This window comes from Anoplopoma fimbria, chromosome 8, assembly GCF_027596085.1.
Source record: "Anoplopoma fimbria isolate UVic2021 breed Golden Eagle Sablefish chromosome 8, Afim_UVic_2022, whole genome shotgun sequence".
Taxonomy (NCBI): Eukaryota; Metazoa; Chordata; class Actinopteri; order Perciformes; family Anoplopomatidae; genus Anoplopoma; species Anoplopoma fimbria.
This window is the reverse complement of record NC_072456.1, coordinates 17,037,274-17,059,342: the sequence shown is the minus strand read 5'-3', so window position 1 is coordinate 17,059,342 and position 22,069 is coordinate 17,037,274. Positions and strand designations below refer to the sequence as shown.

At 39.1% G+C, this 22,069-nt stretch overlaps 1 protein-coding gene across 3 annotated transcripts in view; it reads left to right on the top strand.

Moving 5' to 3' along the window:
- Nucleotides 1-22,069, top strand: part of negr1 (neuronal growth regulator 1) — a 131,243-nt gene that overhangs the window by 57,576 nt on the left and 51,598 nt on the right. For all 3 annotated transcript variants that reach the window (XM_054602282.1, XM_054602280.1, XM_054602281.1), the window contains exons 3-4: nt 2,646-2,771; nt 18,625-18,756. In XM_054602282.1, the coding sequence (XP_054458257.1) occupies nt 2,646-2,771; nt 18,625-18,756 (258 nt within the window). The remainder of the gene's footprint in view (nt 1-2,645; nt 2,772-18,624; nt 18,757-22,069) is intronic.

Genomic DNA, 22,069 nt, shown 5'->3' with positions numbered 1-22,069 from the left:
GCAAGGGAGAGATAGGATCAGTAGACAACACCAACATTTTCAATTTTGTGCTATCAGACACTGAGGAGATGTGTCAACAGTGGGGTCCTACAGCAAGTAAACACAGGAGTCTGACAAGCAATAACCTAGATTCAACATCGCCTCGGGTCCTCTCCCACTGAAGGTCCGCCACTTTCATCTCATTTAGATCCAGATCTGTTGATCAAAAATGACGCCTATCCCCCCCCACCCGCAGAAACAGAAAGCGCCAGTGATTGTCTCTCATGTCATTGAGGGCTGTGCCTGTGTGTGGCTGGGTCAGAACAGGCTGGGCTGGTACCATTTGTGAATCATAGATGTGTTTTCCTTGCATCATAAGATTCCAGTTATATGAGTGTTGGTGCCTTTGTTGATGCACCATCCTTTATGTGTAGGCTATTTGATCTTTGTATGCAATTAGTGCTCTTATAGTCAGAGCATTCCGGTTATGGGGCAGTGTTTATGGGCACTGTTAATGAGCAGTGGTGCAGTAGTGGGTCCAGACCACAAATCATAATGTCCAGTGTAGTTCATTCATTTCTTTTAACTCCATTGTACGATATTTTAGGGGGGGGGGATAAGAACAGTAAAGAAAATCTAAATCCGTGCAAATCACATGGTGGATATTGTCATTATTCATGCGGTATGTTCCCAGCCACATCCTCTGTATTGTGGCTCATAATAGAGTGAAGAGGAGAGTGGCTGCAGCGAAACTGGACAGAGCTCAATAACAAAAGAAGAACACGTGACTCAAAAAAGTGTTGGTGGGTCTAAAGAGGAACTCAGGAAATTGTTGAATCAACTTTTCTTTTGTTAGTTTTTTTTTAGCAGGCATCAGGAGGGATCAGAGGGTCGAATAGTTGGAAGCCCCAGACGACTGAGAAGCCATTACTGTATAGCACAGTCCACTGCAGAAACGCTCCCTCAGAGATTCAAATCTTGCAGATTAAAATAGTGTCACATAAGCCTGTATGCGTGTGCACGTACGCCCATGTGTCTGCATGTGTGCTCGGTTAAATGTGTATAAATGCCTTTGTGGGCGGCTGCATGTGTGTCTGCGTGTGTTTGGAGCAGCCTAAATACCGAAGCTTTTAACATCAAAGCTTCAAGGGGATTTAAGTGCTCAGTAACTTGTCAATTATGATAGTAAGTAATGTCCAGCAGGGACTGTTGATGAGCTGCCCTCGGTAGAAAATTAAATTCACTTTTCCTTTCTCGGAAATATGATTTTAAAGGACTTTATGGATTTATAATGCACAGCTTCCAAAGCGCCTGAAGTGAAGCCTTGAACCAGACCTATGAATCACTGCCCAAGTTTTTTTGGTTGAGTGAGTCAAACCAGTCTGGTTTTGTTCTTGTGAATAGCGGTTTGAGAATTGACTGACCCGATTGAAGCCTCTGGGTGGGTGGGTGGATCTAACTGACTGCCTGGCTCTGTCACGAAATATTACCCATAGTTACGGTCAACAGCTTAATCACTGCTCATGATATAATTACATGTGTTACTATAAACAGAAAAGAATCATGTCCATGACAATTTCATTGTTTTTAAAGAAAGGTAAGTTTATCAAGCCCTGTGAGCGGACACAGACTGCTGATTACAAACCAAGCTTTAACTCCTAGGTAGCATTTGCTATCAAGCTATGTTAGCTGACATTTAAGCAACCAATAGAGGGCCCAGTTCAAATCTATTGCCGTGGTCTAAAGTGCATGGTGCAGAATTCAGAACATGTCCAAGTAAAATAGCGTATAATCTGGGCGCACAGTAAGGTGCAAGGGGCAAAAGGGTTGTATCTAGTCTCTTAATTAATCATGGGTGTGTTTCTCATAGGTCTCAATCTCACTAGTGTTTTATTCTATCATGCCAATTTTTCATGACTACCTCATTCCACTTGTTCCTAATGACTCTATGTCAGTGTTTTCCATTTGTGTTTTAATCATTGCATTTTCAATAGGATTTTGAAATACCAATATATTGGGGCCCCCAGTCAATAGCACCCATTTTTAGCCTATGCAGTGTTAATGGGTAAAAATGAATAGATAGAAAAAAATGATTCCTATTGGTACTGACTTAAATATATCACACACTATCAGGGGGTCATTTTGAAGGAGACATAAACAGATGCAGAATAAACAGATACTTTACAATACCCATACAATTAATGCAATATGCAAATTGTGTAACATTAATTTCTTCATTCATCACATTACATAACTTTAGGAGGAACTCAGTTTTTGCTATGGTGGCTGTTTCTTACAGTAGTTTATTCTTGTGGTCCCCAGGGACCCCAGTCGGTACTCCTTGTATGCTACAAATGTTGTTAGAATGAGGGTTAAAACTCACCAACGGAGAATATTTAACAAGATGGCAATGTCAAACTGAATCATGTAGTATAAATATAACGTGCCTGGTGTGATGTAACCCAAAGTGAGGGGTCATTTAAGTATAGGATGTACTGTATCTACTTGCTCAACACTGAATCACAGGCCAGTTGTCACCGGATAAGATATCTAGCATACCTTACTGTCAAATGTAATGTCACATATATATGATGTTGGTAAATGAGCCAGGGGTTGCGGATTTGAAATGCTGATTTTGTGTCCGTATTTTTTTTCTTCTTTTCTAGTTCCTCCCAAGATATATGACATTTCCTCCGACATCACGGTAAACGAGGGCAGCAATGTGTCGCTCATCTGTACAGCCAGTGGGAAACCCGAGCCAAGCATTTCCTGGAGACACATAACCCCATCAGGTGAGTTCACGTCACCTCTCACATACCGTTGCTAATGAATGGGTGGCTGGATGAATTGAGAGAGGAAACGAGGAAGCATGGACAGGATCAATAGGTGATGGACTGAGGACAAGGGAGGAACTGGTAGTTATGAAGAGATGGAAGGGGAAGGGATGAAGCAAGAAATGGATGAGGTTGGATGGATTCATGACGGGAGGGGGAGTGGATAGATGTATAATATATTCAAGTAAACATACAATATCATGGAAACAGGGAGACCTGACAACATATTGAGCTCCATCTAGCGCCATGTATTTAAGGACGGATGTAATGGACAATTTATTGTTTCTCTTTGAATCGGTTATGAAATAGTTTCCGACCACTAACACACTCACCTAGGCTCTTAACTCCTGGAGAGATACAATTGTAAGATAAGGGAATTACTGGTTTACATCAGTAGGCAATCTGTTTATTTTTAACAGGGGAGATGGATGTTGGTTTAACTTGTTTTGGGATGAAGGCCATGCAGCACAGTGATGGCAAATGAGTGAAATCTCAGTCGGATAAAGAGATCATGACAAAAGACCAGCTCCGGACCCACAGGTGGGTCGCAGGACATTTTTCTTAGGGTCGGCAAATAAATTTACAGAATTCTTTCCATGATCTTCTAGTACTCATTTATACCTGCAGTACACCATTGCGATACATGAGGGAGCCTGAGTGTTTGTTTCTTTATGATAATTGTAGTCTACTTATTACATTGAATCGAATGTTAAAGGCTATCATACATTCTATTTGATTAACTCAGAGGAAAAAAACGAGAGCCTGTTAACCCACTTATAAAGTATTGGATATGTAAATATGTTTTCAATAACGCATGTATAAAACATTAACGATTTTGCAAACGTATCATATTGATATACTTTTCCCTTTACCAACCACATTCTCCCTCAAGCTTACTTTATTGGAAATAACACTGGACAAACATGTTTTTGACGTAGTTGCACTTAAATTAAATTGATTTAATTAAGTTCTGTAATTCCCTTCATGAGTTTCCTGAATTAATGCACTACAAATTATTTAAATAATCCATCTGCAATTTTTCAATAGAAGTCAATATGTAAAAATAATCAAATCAAAAAAGGATTAACTCTGTGGAATACTCATGTGTCTCTGTATTACTCTGTATTAATATATCTATTAGCTAGCTGAATGGCTTGGTTTCTGCTGCCAGTATGGCTGTCCGTTAGTGACCTTGTCTAAAGGACCCCCATAGGGTTTTACCTTAAATAATGAACTCAGCAGATGAAAAAGATATCCCCTTTTAAGATACAATACATCTATCCATGTGTCTGTATGTTGCATAAGTATTAGGACAAACATATCTCCTTGAATGTTCCTACTTCTCACCTCTATATTTGTACACTTCCATTTTTTGATATGACACTTTTCAAATAGATAACAAACAAAAAGCCATGGATTTTGTTACTTTCTCAAGGCAGTAGTTAATGTATTACCTGAGCACATCATGCCACAAAATCAAACATGCTGATGTGTATGGAGTATTTCTAGTTTAAAAAGATTCAGCTCTCATCACTGCAGGGGAACCTCCGATTTGCTTTGGCATTTAAAGTGCATTAACAAAGACTTTTTATTATCATTATAATTTATGTTGGTGGCTCCTAGTCAGAGCACACATACACCATTAAGTGCTTTGAATACTGAATCCTCTCTTTGAAAACTCATTCTAAAGCATTTAACTGTTGCTGCACAGCCCCCACCCAGCCACTTCCAGTCCTCCCTCATTTTCATATTAATGGATTAGAGCATGCTGTGCTTATCTGATAGCTGTGAGGATGACTGCATTTATCTTATGGCTGTCAAATCCCCCTCTCTGGTGTGCTTACCCTGATTGCGTTAGGGGAGTTTTCAGAAGATGATCAAAAGAGCCATCCTCGGAGTCCGAGTGGCAGTCACTCATTCTACTTTGAAGTGTCCACGCTTTGAAGTATGCCGGGAAAGAAATTATATGCTGGTCAAATGAAAGGGCCCAGGACGAAATGTAATCACAGACTGTCTCCCAGCACATCAGAAAGGAAGCCATTTGCCATGGGATCTTTGAGTCGGTTATTGTAGTAAGGGCCATTTGTCCAAAGGACATGGTACAACTGAAAGGTTGTAATAGGCTAATTACCTATAGATGGAATTCAATTAAATCTGTTGGATATGCAGAACAGGCGGCTCCAGCCGGTGCACAGGCAACCTGAATGTGTAGTCAGAGCATATGGAAATGTTCATGTCAGTTAGGAATGTCCCACTCAATACAAAGCAAACATGCAACCACCAGCTGAACTACTTAAACGACCATTAACACAAAAAAAATGCAAGTTGCTTTTCAGGATTGGAAAATTGCCGACAGGAAGTAAATAGTTTGGAGACTATTGGTCCAAACAAGTTCATACTTTGTTTTCTTCAGTAAAGAAACTTTGCTATTTGACTGTGGTGTATTGCAGCGTATTGAGCTCTCTCAGTAGATCTATAGAAGGATCAACTTGTAAAAAATTTGATTGAATAATTGATTTAAAATAGTATAGAAGCATTTTCAACCCAATCTATAAGACAAACTTTAGTATCAAGCATAGGATAACAAATTTCCAAATTTAATAGTGCATCTTCAGTCAAACTTTTTGTTTTGTGAGTTTATATCAAAACCCTATTTTTTGTTTCATGAATCTTATTAGCACCGTATAGTATCGTTACACCTTCAGCACATGATTTGGGCTATTTATATTTGATAGGAGCAATTGCTTTCATTGACATGAGGCCAAGCAGGTGAAATGGCTGTGAAGTGACAAACATGTCTACATGGCAGGTTTTATTTGCCAGCCTTACTCTCGTCAATACTCAGCCATTTTGGGTTGGAGGTGGAGATTTTTTGCTCCGTGGATAGCTCTGCTGCAGCAGTCAGTGAAGTTTGACAGGATGATAAATTGCCCTGACTGACTGTCAAGTTCCTATTCCCACTCCGACTGTTTTGTGTTTGCATTTTTTCTTTCTCTCCCCTTCCTGCCAACCAGCAAACTGCCAGCTAAGAATAAACTTTGTGCATCCAGTCAAGTGTGGCCATAAACTGTTTATTGAGACGATAATTTGGCTCAGTATGTGTGCATATAAAGTTGATGAATGGTCTTCAGTCGGAGAGATGCAAACTGAAGCAAGTACTTGTAACACACAGATCATCTTTGTTGACATGCTACTAGGAGAAGAAACGGTGTTAGCATATATCTGGAGTTCAGCTGGCTTAAAGAAGCATTGCTGTGTTGTGGAACAGTTTAAGTGCCCATGTAAAAAATGTGCTTGGCAGGGAAGTCCTCAGGAGTTTGGGGGTGATTGCTGCGTGATAAGGTCGCTCATGACTGGAAAGCCCGCTAGAGTCCCCAAATCAGCTGTGGAAATCTGGATGTGCAAAGTGAATGTTTCATGCTCTAGCCTTATTAACCGTTGTTGACGGCCCTTGAGCAAGGATTCTACCCCCAACTGTCCCAGTGCTGCAGCACAGTCACCAGTTGAAAGTAATTAATGGGAATCTGCCAAGTTTGTGTATATATCAATGCGATCATTTTGGATCCTGCAGCTTCTACTCAAGGATTTATGATGTTCTAAACAATAGCTGTATTTAAAGTAGAGATACTATAAGAAGAAGTTCAGTGGTAATACTCCCAGAAGCAACTCTGTCATTATACATTTATTTAGCTCTAGACATCACAACTTATTCTACTCCTAAAGCTCACGATAGCTTGTGTGACATGTCCGCCTTTCAGGGTATTGCTTATGCACTCTTCAGTTCACAGGGAGGGGGGTGTAAAAGCCTTTAACAAAGTCTGTTTCAGTCTGGGGTCGGTTGGCTGGATGGCTGGGCAAAATGCTCTGATAAGCTTTTTCAATTGAGATTTGAATCCATTGGATAGAAGTGTGACCTTTTGAAAAGGCTGACTAGTATAGCAGAATACGTATTTGATTGTTTCCTGTGATGGGACTCAGCTGGGGCGTAAACTTCTTTCTCACTTTCTGATCTGGAAAACTTATTTACTATACGTTAATCTTCACTTAGACAAATAAAGAATAATTGATGAGCTTCAGCTGTCATCAGTCGAATATATAAGTTTATTGGAACACAAATCTGATGTCGGAGAAGATCTTGGTACAGCTTGTATGCCTGGACACAGTCATCCGGGTAGAGGAAGGCTACTTCCTGAAGAGGTGAGTTTTCAGCCTGCATAAAACTTTAGGAAATATTCTATTCACTCAGCTTTATACAGTATGTCCAAAATCATTCAAGTGTTCAAAAGAAAGAACAAATCTAACTATTTAATGTAAATATATAAAACGTAATAACTGATTAATGGAAAACAAGTAAACAACAAAGTATATAAATACTTAAAATGATGTTCCCTTTGGCTCCCAACCCCTAACAAAAATATCTAGAGCTTTTCTAGAGATATAACTCTTTTAAGTTGAATTTACTCTAACCTACTCTCTAATGATGAACACCTCAACTTGGCTTTAACCTTCACTAACAGAATCTGAATCAGCATCCAAACAATTTACTATTGCAGGAGGCCAAGTAGGTAGAGTTTGATTCCAATGAAGGGAAAGTTTTAGCGTTTCTTGAGGTTTGTTTGACAATAATATTAGTAGCTCTCTTCAAACTTTGTTTTATTAAAGCTGACACCGTGGTACATAACATCATCACTTTGTTCATATTTTCTCAATCTCTGAGCACAAAGCCTCCTCTTGCTTTTGACAGTGTGGAGAGAATACATCATCAAGGTCCTCCTCTTATCTTTACTTTCTCACATAAGGCATGCCAAGTATATAGGACTCCAAGGCCTCTATATACTGTATGATTTTTTGCTTTTTCATTTCAGTGCACGAGGTACAGCTTCCCCAAAACATACCCCCAAGAAACAGACAGCAGCATCTTTTAAACTGACAAGTAAATGCAGTATGTGTACAGTATTTTACTCAAAGCCAGATCCAACAGAACTTGCTTGGTCCTGAGCTAAGTGGCAACAGCAAGTGCATAAGAACGGCAGCTCCGTCGGTTTCAATGCGAACGCCACAATTAATTATTCAAACTCGACTTTGTATCACTGCTACATACCTTGAGTTGCGTCTGCCATGTCACACTGGAATCTGGCAGCTCTTTATGAGATGCTTAGCAAGTTTCAGGGGGCCTGTTCACCAGGAATGTCTCATTCAGCACTGGTTTCCTTTTCTCATAGTTTACGATGAACTGATGCACAGTTCAAGGGCTGACTCTTAAGCATGCTTTAAACACGACGGGAGGTGAAAGATAGCGAGTTAGACGCTGCATTTTAAATTTCAGATATCAACAGCAGGAGCCATGTGTAACACTTCCCCATTCGGCTATTGAGCTGAGTTTTGCGAACTAAAGAGGTGCTCAATGGGCACATGGTTTAATTGAGTGTTAGTAACAAGATGCAAAGTAGACCTGTTTTATCTAAAATGTGATATAGTTACTGCCACTCGGCACATATTTAATGGCAGCTGGCAGCCATACATGATTTACTTCCATGCAGTGACTTAAAAAGAAAAATTAGTTAAAATTTGATATTCAGAGCATTAATATAGCAGCTATGTGAAGATATAGTGGATTAAAGTCTACCTAAGCAGATAATTAAGTTGCCCCCCTCTGTGTATGACCTAATGCGAGCTACTCTTTTTTTATTTTCATAGCCAAGCAAGTGTGCCCGTCTGTTTTATGAGCACTTTTGCAGCTCTTTGCACTGTTAGCTGCGAACCGCCGGCTCAACAGTCGCCATGTTGAGAGCAGTGTGGAGGCAATAGATATGCTCCTAATCTCGTATTCAGCACCAAATCATACATGAACAATTTTTCACTGTAAGACCCTTTGACATTACAGAACTTCAAAGGTACAATTGGTTATTTCCTGAGTGATTAATCCGAGTGACTGTGGCTCAGCAGGTAAAGCAGGTCATCCACTTACCAAGGGTCATTAAAAATAATACTCAAAACATTACATTGTTAAAGGCTAGCAATTGTTTTTGTTTTGACTCTATGATTAATTGGGGTGATTGATTCAACTCTTCTCAATATCCCTATATCACCATAATACTAATTTTGTAGATATGGACTGATATATCTTGTTTTTGTTCCATTCTTGTTGAATTTCATCAATCTTGTAAAAGCCACTCATTCTGCATACATCCCAGGTTAAATATAGATTCAGATTCATATTGCAGCGTGTTAAGTATTCATGCATTGGCCAAGCTCCACAGATTGATTCAATACCTCGCACTGTGGCGGCCAAGATGGTTGATTAAATAATAAGCACAGTTGAGCTGTGCTATGAAGTTAACTTTTCAAAACTTCCACAGTACAGTATGTTCAAATTTGATAGTAAAGTAAAAAGTGTCTAATATTTTTAACTCATATCCTCTGAAGGATACAGCTACCGGTATTTACCCTATTGTATTTAATTCTTATTAACTACATCTTTCCTGATCAACCACTTATTTAGGGAAATATACCTTAGAGATTTTAAGAAAAAAATATATATTTTTACTGCAATCAACATGTTGTTTTATGCATCAATTCTAATGCAAAAAGATTATCAAACATATTGATGAAACATTTTCCTCAGTCAAACTAATTAAGAGTATTAGTCTTGATTGATTGTTTGCTATATGACGTATGCTAGTCTCGGCCTTGTCTTAGCTATTTTTCTAATCACACATTCACATACAGTGGATATAAAAAGTCTACACACCCCTGTTAAAATGCCATGTTTTTGTGATGTAAATAAATGAGACCAAGTTAAATCATGTCAGAACTTTTTCCACCATTAATGTGACCTATAACGTGAACAATTCAATTGAAAAACAAACTGAAATGTTTTAGGGGGAAAAATTAAAAATAAAAAAGTAAAATAATGTGGTTGCATAAGTGTGCACACCCTCTTATAACTGGGGATGTGGATGTGTTCAGAATTAACCAATCACAGTCAAACTCATGTTAAATAGTAGTCAGTACACACCTGCCATCATTCAAAGTGACTGATTAATCCCAAATAAAGTTCAGCTGTTCTAGTAGGATTTTCCTGACATTTTCTTAGTTGCATCTTACAGCAAAAGCCATGGTCCGCAGAGAGCTTCCAAAGCATCAGAGGTACCTCATTGTTGAAAGGTATCAGTCAGGAGAAGGGTACAAAAGAATTTCCAAGGCATTAGATATACCATGGAACACAGTGAAGACAGTCATCATCAAGTGAAGAAAATATGGCACAACAGTGACATTACCAAGAACTGGACGTCCCTCCAAAATTGATGAAAAGACAAGAAGAAAACTGGTCAGGGAGGCTTCCAAGAGGCCTACAGCAACATTAAAGGAGCTGTAGGAATATCTGGCAAGTACTGGCTGTGTACTACATCTGACAACAATCTCCCGTATTCTTCATATGTTTGGGCTATGGGGTGGGGTGGCAAGACGGAGGCCTTTTCTTACGAAGAAAAACATCCAAGCCCGGCTAAATTTTGCCAAAACTTACATGAAGTCTCCCAAAAGCATATGGGAAAATGTGCTATGGTCTGATGAAACCAAGGTTGAACTTTTTGGCCATAATTCCAAAAGGTATGTTTAGCGCAAAAACAACACTGCACATCACCCAAAGAACACCATACCCACAGTGAAGCATGGTGGTGGCAGCATCATGCTTCGGGGCTGCTTTTCTTCAGCTGGAACCGGGGCCTTAGTCAGGGTGGAGGGAATTATGAACAGTTCCAAATACCAGTCAATTTTGGCACAAAACCTTCAGGCTTCCGTTAGAAAGCTGAAGATGAAGAGGAATTTCACCTTTCAGCACGACAACGACCCAAAGCATACATCCAAATCAACAAAAGCATGGCTTCACCAGAAGAAGATTAAAGTTTTGGAATGGCCCAGCCAGAGCCCAGACCTGAATCCAACTGAACATCTGTGGGGTGATCTGAAGAGGGCTGTGAACAGGAGATGCCCTCGCAATCTGACAGATTTGGAGCTCTTTTGCAAAGAAGAGTGGGCAAATATTGCCAAGTCAAGATGTGCCATGCTAATAGACTCCTACCCAAAAAGACTGAGTGCTGTAATAAAATCAAAAGGTGCTTCAACAAAGTATTAGTTGAAGGGTGTTCATATTAATGCAACCAGGTTATTGTAAGTTTTTTATTTTTTATTTTTCCCCCTAAAAGATTTCAGTTTGTTTTTCAATTGAATTGTTCACGTTATAGGTCACATTAAAGGTGGAAAAAGTTCGGACATGATTTATCTTTGTCTCGTTTTTTTACATCACAAAAACCTGGCATTTTAACAGGGGTGTGTAGACTTTTTATATCCACTGTAGATCTCCCAACCTCAGTCTCAAAGTCCAGTACCTGAAATTGTCTTTCACTGCCTACAGTGCATTTGGCTAAATATGTCAGCACAGAAAGTAACAGTGAGGAAATTGTATGGGTCACTGAGGTGAACGCACACATGCAATTAGACATGACTTGGGGCTCCTTTGGCCCATTTCCTCTCTCTGGATTTTAGTGGCCTCAGATTGACAGGCAGAGAGCAGGGTAGGGGTTACAGTTTGTATCAAGGCAGACAAGCCGCACGTTTTCCAGACAGGTCCAGCACATCGTGCGATTCTACCCCTAGTTTTTGCCCACACCTTGAGTTGGGGCCAGAAGGCAGTAGCACACAATGTAGCAGCGTGGGTCGTTCTCCATTTTTCAGGAGTTAAAAGGATAAATTGATGTAGAAAAAGCTCCTCTATGCTATAATGGATTCTTCAGCCATGCCTGCACTATCTACGTATTGCAGCCCTGAAGGAAGTGTACTCACAGCTCCCCTACACAATGTGGGAAATTGCTTACTGCAACGGGACTTAGCAAGCATTGGCGCTGAATGTGAAATTAACCTCACTCTGATTTCTTTAATTTGCTTGGAGTGACATCTCTCACAGGTGAGAAGGGCCTCTGTTAGTCTCTCAAATATCTCAGCATGTGCTCACAAACAACTGTTGTTAGGGCTGTTGGTGGTCTAACATTACTTACATCAACAGTAGATTTTCTTCCATCTATTCTTCTTCTTTTTTTGAGGATTAATGTTGTGTTTTTTTCTTTCCCTGTAATGTCAAGGTTGAGAACTGAACATATAATGTTCTTCAAAGTAGAGGCCTCTATAAAGGATGTGATTCCTGTTTAATGGCTTCTATGACCTTTACAAAGCCGCCTTTCTGCTGTAATCGATAGGAATACAATTTGCATCCTGGGCAGGATGATGCAACTAAATATATTGGCTTTCATTTATCAAGATAGACTGCAGCCTAATTAGATTCTTTCAAATGGAAATTTGTCCATTCGTTTGGGAATTATATGTATGTTTGTATTTGTTCAAACAGGAGTCCATAGACCACATCTGACTAAAAAATACATAAATCATGAGATATATGTTACAGTATAACACTTGCAACACAAGACATCTTCCATTACTTGTCATAAGCTACACTTACGTTTAGATGTGGATGATATTGGCAGAAAATAACATCCTATAGCGTTGCTGCACTTTTACAATGGTTGGCATTTCATAACAATTTAACTGTTGTAAATCAAATTAATAAACAAAATATATTAATGTTTAGTTGTATAAGAATTGTAACATTGATAGAAATAAGTCTACAAAATGCACATTTATAAATACATATGTTTGGATCAATACAATAATCCCCCTCGCACCACATTGGTCCAAATTTAAACTCACATTCAGTCCTATAAATCTTTTTACTTACCAGCAAACTTATTTTCCCCCTGAGTTTCCAAAGCCTAAACACTGCTTTATTGTTTATTTATTTGGGTTCCATGCTTAGTTTTGTCAAAACTTTTCAAATCAAATCACAACTTGCCCAACAGGGTCCATCTTTTGGATGATTGTATTACATCTTAGCAACAGAATTTGTCCGTGGTACGAAAATGAATTTTGCAGTATCCATATCCCCCCATTATCTCTCCAGTCATTATACAAATGTCTTAGTGGGAACACAAATACTGGTAATGGTTATAATGGTTAATTACTTCCCTCAGAGATGACATTTACAGCATGATTTCAGCTGCATATTAGCAAATCACCATGCAAATCTCCACTCTGTGGGTCTGCAACATCCACTGCTGTATTGCGTCAGCTGTTAGTGTCTAGCCAAACACACCGTCCAAAAAGCACAATAAAAGGGAGTAGAGCAACATCCTTCTGCACGGCTCATTAAAAGCAGAGTGCGTCAAGGACACTGTTAGATAAACAATAAGGAAGTGGTTGTCGGCTGTAAGAGCACAATCACATTTTTATAATGCTTAGTGGCATTTTGTGGTCTTCGCAAAATATATACAATCATGGTGAAGTTACATCACCATACTTCATCCGTTTTAACTCATCTTGGAGGCCTGACTAATCTTTGACCGTCTCAAAGATGTCATTAGAAGGTATTTTCACGCTGAATCATCAGCTCAGCGCTCCACAATTCTCTTCACGTTTGTGAGCACTCGCAAGCTGTAATATTTAGCTCCATCAGTTTAATTGAGAGCCTACATGCCTCCTGTGGTTATCACCAAAGGGTACTGTCGAATGTGGGAGTCATTATTACTCACACCTGTTCCCCATGGCTGTGCCAGTAACATTGAACATTGCATTTATACTCTATGAAGTGTGCAAGCAGACATTTTGATAACATTAATAATGGCTGCATGACAATTCTATGCACTGGTATTGTGTATGCAGTCTTACTGCGACACCTCAAAAGAATGGCGCCATCATTGATTAAACTAATTACCTCTGTGCTTCACCTGCTCAAAAATATAAAAATGTCTGACATGAAAAAGGTATTTTCCATGTTCAAAAAGGATGGTCTATCTTAACATATGTATGGTTTGAATCCTTGTTGTCAATTACCATGATTAAAGGTGCAGTCAGTGAATCTAATCCAATACAGTTTTTCTTCCCATTTCTCGAGAATCATTGACTCCACCTTCAAGGCAAAGACAGCTAAATTGTCCTGCTGTTTCAACTGGAAATAGACTTCATTCCCATTCATTATCTTTGCCCAAGTCTTCAGTTGATCTTTTACCTATTCTTCATCCTCAATGTTCAGTGATACAGAACTCACTTGGTCAGAAGTATTTACATTGAAACAAATGCTAGGTTCTCATTACCAACTCTCTTTTCATAAAAGCTACACTTGTTGGAGGACTCTCTTAAATTTACCTCAATAGAGTCGTGCAGGTATGATTTAATTGTGAGGCCATCCACAGAAGTTAGCATTTCACTGGATGTTGGACTATCATTGAAAATATGCTGTGGCAAACACAAGTATTTATAATACTTTCACAGAAAGATACTCTTTACAAATAAACACCACTTTTATGATTTTTGGAGTTTGAATGCTATTGGCAGAAGTAAAAATGTATCGTTACTTAAAAGGAAAAAACACAAATCAATTCAAACTAAAATGAATTAATAATTTAAGTAATAAGGTATCAGACCTCATTTAAATTGGCATGGTTCCTAGGACAAAAAGGTTAAAGCCACAGGGGATTGCCTGCTCTCTGGTGACATACAACTGGACATCAGGCAGAGCGGCATCAGACCAACTGCCTTTTGAGAAAACAACTTCAGACCAAATTAACAATTAACACTTCTGATGTGGTTGCCATTTAAGATAAAAGTTCAGATTTCAGAAGCTATGTTAGAAGATTTAACTACAAAGTTAATTATTTCATCAACATATCCGTGCTCCCTCCCACTAGAATCATTATCTGATGTCTAAAGATATTTGATGAATTTTAAGGACCATAATAATCTACAATCTGGTGTTGATTACATTATTGGTAAGAAAGACCAGGACCAGACTCTCTGTTAACTGCATTACAATCTGTAATCAAATCTATGTAATCTATATGCATGTATATAGTTTATATATGTTAACTATATATGACATTTATGTCAATTGCAAAAATCAAAAGAGATAAACCGCTCTCAACATGAGAGGGGTTTGGGATTCTGAAAAAAAGTTTTTTTGTCAACTTAAGCCAGGAAAGTTGCACTTACATTTCTCCTGAGCAGATGGAATCACCTCCCGATTTCAGGTCAAACTGAATGCAAAATTGAAGCTAAGAAATAATATTGTTGCCTTTCAGAATGGTTGTCAATGACATCCAAGCTCCCGTTGCCAAAGAAAATATTTGTAGACTGAGGGGCTGTTTAGCACTGTTAGGCAGAAGGGAGCAAAGCCTGTCTCTGTTCTCATCCTGCTGATTGTTCCATGCCTCACCTCACCACCATCTCATAGAACATGACTCGTGTATTTCATCCATAAGTTTAATTTATCTTGGGCAAATTAGTGATTAATTGTGTTTCCCATGCAGTGACCAAAAGGTTTCTGTGCTTTCCTGCTGAAACCACTACATTTGTTTCAGCCCTTAATGCCATTGGAAGCATCAAGCATACTTGGCCTCATGGGTCACTGCTTTTGATTTCATTGCCCTAGTAAAAGTACACACAGTGGATTTCCAGATCCTGCGTATCATAATTCCCCATTACAGTAAAATACTCTGGAGCTCTGCACTAAGGGCAGCATAAAGGTCAACCATGTTAACTACTTGTTATGAGGAAAGGGAGGGGGGGTTGTATACACCTGGCACTGAGACATAAAGTCTGTACTTCTTTTAGAACCCATAACCGCATATACAGTGCATTTATATAGCATCTGTCTAGAACAGACATCACAAAGTGCTTCACAATAAAACACAAAAGCAACAGACATAACCTTGCTGTGTAGGTTCTGTGATTTGTTGCATTGATTATTGTACGCAGTTAACAAGCTAGATGGAGTGGAACCACTAATGCTTCCCAAAAATCCATAAAAGCTGTGTTTGCAATATTTAGACATTCATTAAAATTATTATTGCTTTGTCATGTACATTGGTGGTGTGTCTCTCTGACACACTAACCAGCTAATGTACATGAACACATCCTGCTAACTCTCTATGAATCAGAGGAGCATAATTAAACATACAGTTACATGCCCAGGGTAATAAATTGTGCTGATTTTGTGTCTACAGGTGCAAAGTACAGCTATAAAACAGTTGGATATTTGAGGGAATCAGTAGGCTTACTTTAGCATGCTTGGTATCAGTCATGACTTAATGATGCTTGATTTAGCCCGAAACGATTTGCCGCATCCAGATGTTATCTGAGCTTTACTCCCATGTGCTTACATCATAATGTGCATGTATGTTGAAACTGATGGTGTTGGTACAGATATCTACTGTGGGGATTTAAATATGAGGCCAATTTAAATCTCAATGGAAGCTGCATTACTTATCAAACAAAGATTTAATTCCAGAAGAAATTATATTTTCACAAACACAAATGAAAATGTGATTAAGTTGTAGTTTAACAGTATTATTTTCTGAGCTGACCTCTTGCATGAAAGGCAGTAGACTGGTAAAATAAACACAGGCTTTTCTGTCCATTCTCATTCAGAAACTATTCTTTTGCTAATTTATTAGGATGATGAGATGTCTTTTATCAAGCATAGAGGGGCAGGCTAAGGCTGTAGCCTAGCATAGCAGGAGACCTACTTATTCAGTGAAACAGATAACACCCAGTCACTCTGCATATGTCATAGCTTTAATTCTAGGTATATTACTGAGGCCAAATGCGTCTGCAGGGCTACCGCGCAGGCCATTACTTGCACTGAAGCTACAGGAAGAACAATTCACACATCAACCAAACTGTTCAAGTTGAATTTAATTGTGATGTATTAAACTATTCTGGATTAGATTTAGTGATAAAAGAAACTGCCTATTAAGTACAGTAATAACACTCGATCGTTCGCTGTTCTCCTGTAGAGATCCCAGAGGTGCGGCTGATTTTGACAGTAACATGCTATATCATATCTATATGCACTGCTCTCATGCTTATTTCCTGCTTGAGAAAAAATATTCCAAAGTCAAGTTCCTAAGCATATAATGCAAAAAAAGCATAGGTATGTCTGTTTACGTATACAGAGGTAAACTCAAAGATACAAGGAAGGGAATGATGGTGAATTGCACCACGTTAACCTGGTCTGTATAATCCCTTCTATCATTTAACACCAAGCGTTCATTGTTGCACCATTTAATTGTGATACTGACTCGTTCTGTACTGCCCCGTCCCAGTTTTAAACCCCCCCCCAAAAAAGCGTCTTCACTGGTGCAAAGTCCAGCTATGAGCCATGGACAGCCACAAAAATAGAGCCCTTTGTGTTATTTTTCCGTCCCTGTGCTCACTTGGCATATTAACAGTTCTGTTTTTCAGAGACATCCGGTGCTTGTTTATGGATCAACATTTTTCTTTTTGCTGTTGTTTGTGTTGCCACCACTATCATTGCCAAGACTCTTGGACTCCATTGTTGTGTGACAAGAGACAGGAAAGCTCATTATCAACAATGCCTTCAGTTTCAAGTTTTATGACATAGAAGCTTGCAGATAAAAAAGCTACCATGGTTGCAGAATAAGAGAGCGGCGATATATGAGAATTCAGCTCACTTTCAGGGGAGATCGGCAGCACAGAATAGCAGCATTTCCACACCTAAAGCATGGATTGTCTTGATTCTGGCTACTCTTGTATGAGATATTACTGAGTCAGTGTCAGCTCTCAGCTGCTTTCTGAGCAGTATCTTGAGCTCAGTATTGCTTGAGTCTGCGCTCAAGCAATACCCCACCCCCAACATCTTCCATCCCGATCCACTATCGCCACCCTGAAAAGTTGTATATTAATATTAATTAATTTCACACTGAGCATCACTCGGTGATGGAAATTAATTCTGGTCAGAGTGCAATCTGACTTAGTCTCTTTAATACACATACAAAGTGCTGCCTGTTGAGATCCTATCGCCATTTATTATAAAAGTCATCCAGTCAGATTGGTTTTCTTTAATAGTATTCTCAACTTCGTCTGTCTGTCTGTCTGTCTGTCTGTCTGTCTGTCTGTCTGTCTGTCTGTCTGTCTGTCTGTCTGTCTATCTATCTATCTATCTATCTGTCTATCTATCTATCTATCTATCTATCTATCTATCTATCTATCTATCTATCTGTCTATCTATCTATCTGTGTATCTATCTATCTGTGTATCTATATATCTATCTGTGTATCTATCTATCTGTGTATCTATCTATCTGTGTATCTATCTATCTGTGTATCTATCTATCTGTGTATCTGTGTATCTATCTATCTGTGTATCTGTCTGGCTGTCTGTAGTATTTTAATGTTTCTTGCTGATTGGAGTGGACATGGTTGTGTGGACTTGCACTCCCTCCAGCTAATATGCCAGTTGTGGTGCTTTTCTGCTACTGCCTTTGGCACCGCTGGCGAACTATAGAGCACTGACATGTGCATTGAGCCATCCAGTCTGTCTGTCTTCCAGGAAGTAGCTCTAACTGCATTGTGTGGAGTTGAGCAAATGATGAGTGGATGACTGGGAATACCCTATTATCTCATTTCCTACCACCATATCAATATGAATGGATCAATGCACTGCTATTCCTCTGCTATTTAAATCAGGAGTTCAGTACAATACTTAATCACATTGCATCTTCTACTCAGGCTTCAGCCTAAAAGCTATTTATTCCTAATGAAGGGGTTTCCACACATTATCCATAGGCTACAGAAACATCAAGCTGTGTGCACGTGTGTCGGTGTGTGTTTGTGTTTGTGTTGGTATATTCTATATTCTTTGTAGACACAATGTAAGTACTTTGCCTCCATTTTTCTATTTCCAGCCAAGAAATATGACAGTGGCGAATATCTTAACATCACCGGCATCACGAGGGACCAGGCTGGAGACTACGAATGCAGCGCTTTAAATGACATCGCCTCTCCTGACACCAAAACAGTAAAAGTCACAGTCAACTGTAAGTATATGTCTTTCTTCTTCCTTGCTTCTCTTCCCCCCCCCCCCCACTCTGCCCTCTCAGACACGTGAAAGACAAAGGGGCAGTCTTCAATGATACCAGAGTCACGTCCCTGACGGTGCACTTCAATAAAGTACACCTTTTAGAAGTTCTAAAAAGTAAAAAGCTAGAGCAAGAAGTTTCTTAATATTTAATGTGAGAATTCCCTTTTTGTCCGTGCATGTAGGTGATTAATTCACACTAAGGAAAGGTCTGACTGTTCTAAGCACTATTCCATTATGCAGGTAATGAGTCTTTCAAAAGAGTGAGGAGACAGTAATGAGGAGCCAGGGCATTAATGAATGATACTGGGCTTTAGCTGTCGTGGTCACATGGAAATCACCACTCGCAAGTATGGGCAGAAATGGGTGCTTGACAATCATTGCCATTCCCTCCTCTTTTAAAAGTGCTCCTTTACTTTGCTGTTATTCATGGAGGTTTCTGCATAGATGCCCTTTGCTAAATCTCACTTTTGGCAAAGCTTATCATGCAGTCAGCCTCAAAGACGGAGGGAAAGGAAGAGTGAAAGGAAGAAAAAAAAAAAGCACTCCTGGCCCAGTTACTGAGTCATATCCTGAAAGCTAATCATGCAAGTTTTAGGAAATAGTTAGTTTTTTAATCATCATATTGACGATTTTTTTAACAACTTTAAATCCAATAATGCCTTCACTGTATTTCCACCTCTCTAAGTTCATACACTTTCATTTTGGCTTTGTTATAAAAAACAGGTCTTATGGCCATTATTTCTGTGTAATGCCTGGCTCTAATGAGCTGGGTCTAAGCGGAGTTTTAGATGCCAGTTATTTATAGCTCAACTGAGACGTTGGTTCAAGGATGAAAAGTGCTTTGACAACTGGGAGTGCCTTTATGCCGCAGAACAAAGGAGATATTCACAGTGATTGATAAGGCATATCATAGTCAGACGCCGTATTTTAAAGCAAGGCAGCAGGGTTATGTGGGTTTTGAATCCAAACTGAATGAATTGATGAGGAAGCCTTTCCTTGGCTGTCAGGCAAAGTCACCACGCCTTGAGCATCGGAGCGATACTTTGGGTGGGAGAATGTTGTAGTTCGTCAAGTGTTAAGGCAGTATTTGCCCTCTGCCCAGAGTTATCTAAAGCTTACAGAGCTACAGAGCTGTTCCTGTCATTGACCAGTTACTCATTCTTTATTATCGGCGTGTACCACAGAGGAAAATTGTCCAGATATCTTTTGTAGACTCTTTTAATACATTTAAATGGTATGTTGGCTTATGAAAACTGTTTATGGTGCCTGTTTAATAGATTGTTTTACATAATCCTTTAGGTATAGCAGAGATTCACTTGCTGAAATAGTACATACAAAGGAGGTAACTGTATAGGCTATAAACACTTTTAACACATCACAGGCCCTTGTTAGAAATGCCTTGCTTGATTAGCCTTGATAAAAAAATTTGGGCAACTTTTATTAAAAACGCAGCAGGAACCTGAGTGAATACACATAAATGACAATTTACATTAATAGTAAATGTCTATTGAAAAGCATTATCTTCCCAATATCTTTAATTATTATCTTTTTTCTTTTCAGGAACTAAGCATACCAGGAAGCTGCAGTATCATTGACAATGTATTTCTGAAAGTATCCAATAGGTTTTGAAAGGATTTCATGAACCTGAGGGATATGAGAAATATCATAATCCATAGAGTAGCATGTAAATCATTATCACTAATGAAGGAGATTATGAACATGATTAATTAGGCTGTCTTGAAAGGTAGCTCTAGTATACATGCAATCCCTTTGAGTATCAGTTCTCACATATACAGTACAATGATTCCTTACAAGTCTTATTCAAAATCTGTCTGCAGTAATTAGTTCAGCATCCTGTGTCTCCACAAAGTGTAAAAGCCAAAGCTCCCTCACAGTTAATTCATGAATGTTTCATAATTCTTGACGTCCTCTTTGAGTTATGGATAAAATGTTATTCCAAAGTCAGACTTTTCTGTCCTCACAAGCCCCTTACACATAAAGGGTTCTGTGTTTTATTGTGGCTCTTTAGCATTCAAAGTGCTGGGCAACTACGAGACTTGCATAAACGAAACATGTCTCTGACATTAAGGCGGCACATGGCAACTCGGTCTTTCAGCTCTCAAAACATTTCGTAGATATGTTTTGTGTTTTTCATGAAAGTTGCCTCACCCCTCCTACATGGAGACTTGTGACATGTGCTCATTTACAAAGATAAGCAGCTGAATAAATGAATTAAAGTTGTCCATTGGAGCGTCTGATATGGCCACAGCAGGCAGAGCCTTAGCCAGCTGGTGGCCACTCTTCACTGCCTCCTCTCCACCCCGGTGCAATTCTCCCTTAGTGAAGGAAAGAAAAAGCACTTGGACCGTATCCCAATCCACTGTATCATTCATGCTTTACTGTCACACATCAAGCTATATTCACCAAGCGCCCAGGAGCGTGGGCTATTGATGAGGGTTCAGTATGCCAAATACTGAATTAAGATAAAGGCGTTAGTTGACACAGAAACTCAAACAAGAGAGGATAATTACATAGCAAGAAGGAAGAAATGAACGTTATTAAAACATATTACTCTGTATGGGCACATGTTCATACAGCTGTCTCACTCTGCTGGCAAAATCAGCCACTGAAGTTCATAAAGGTTCTCCTGGGAGATTCTGCTATCAGAGTATCAGCATTGATCCTCTCAAAGGACATTCTCAAAGCTCTAGGTGCATGCCGAAACAGTCGGCACAACACCATAGTTCACCTGCAAAAGCTCAAGCAAAACATTTAGGCTAACTCATGCTTCAAAACAATGTTAGTCTTAAATAAAAAGTTAATGCACTCAAAATGAAAAACTCCTTAAGTATAGCAGTGGACCCTGTAAATGTTCCTTATATCAAGTCATGCTGTTTTTTCCAGCTAACTGAATGCAATCCAGATGCAGATTTTCAACTCATTTCACATTTCCATGGAAATACAATTTTTAATTTTTTAAAGTAACTGGCTTTCGCCGCAGCAAATAGAAAATTGACAAAGCACAATATGATACATAAATACGTCATTACACATACTATAGCGTTGGATGTTACGGAAATACTCATGTCGCTCCTGTCAGGATAAACACTTAATATTTTCCTTGCATTGCAACGGGACGAAAACAATTTTTTGGGGAATGCAGCAACTATCCCCTGCAATGTTCCTTTGTGATTTCATCGCAAGCAGCATCCATTGCAGCAAGCAGAGACATTGAAGCTGCTTTCCAAATCACATACTTTTTCATTTTA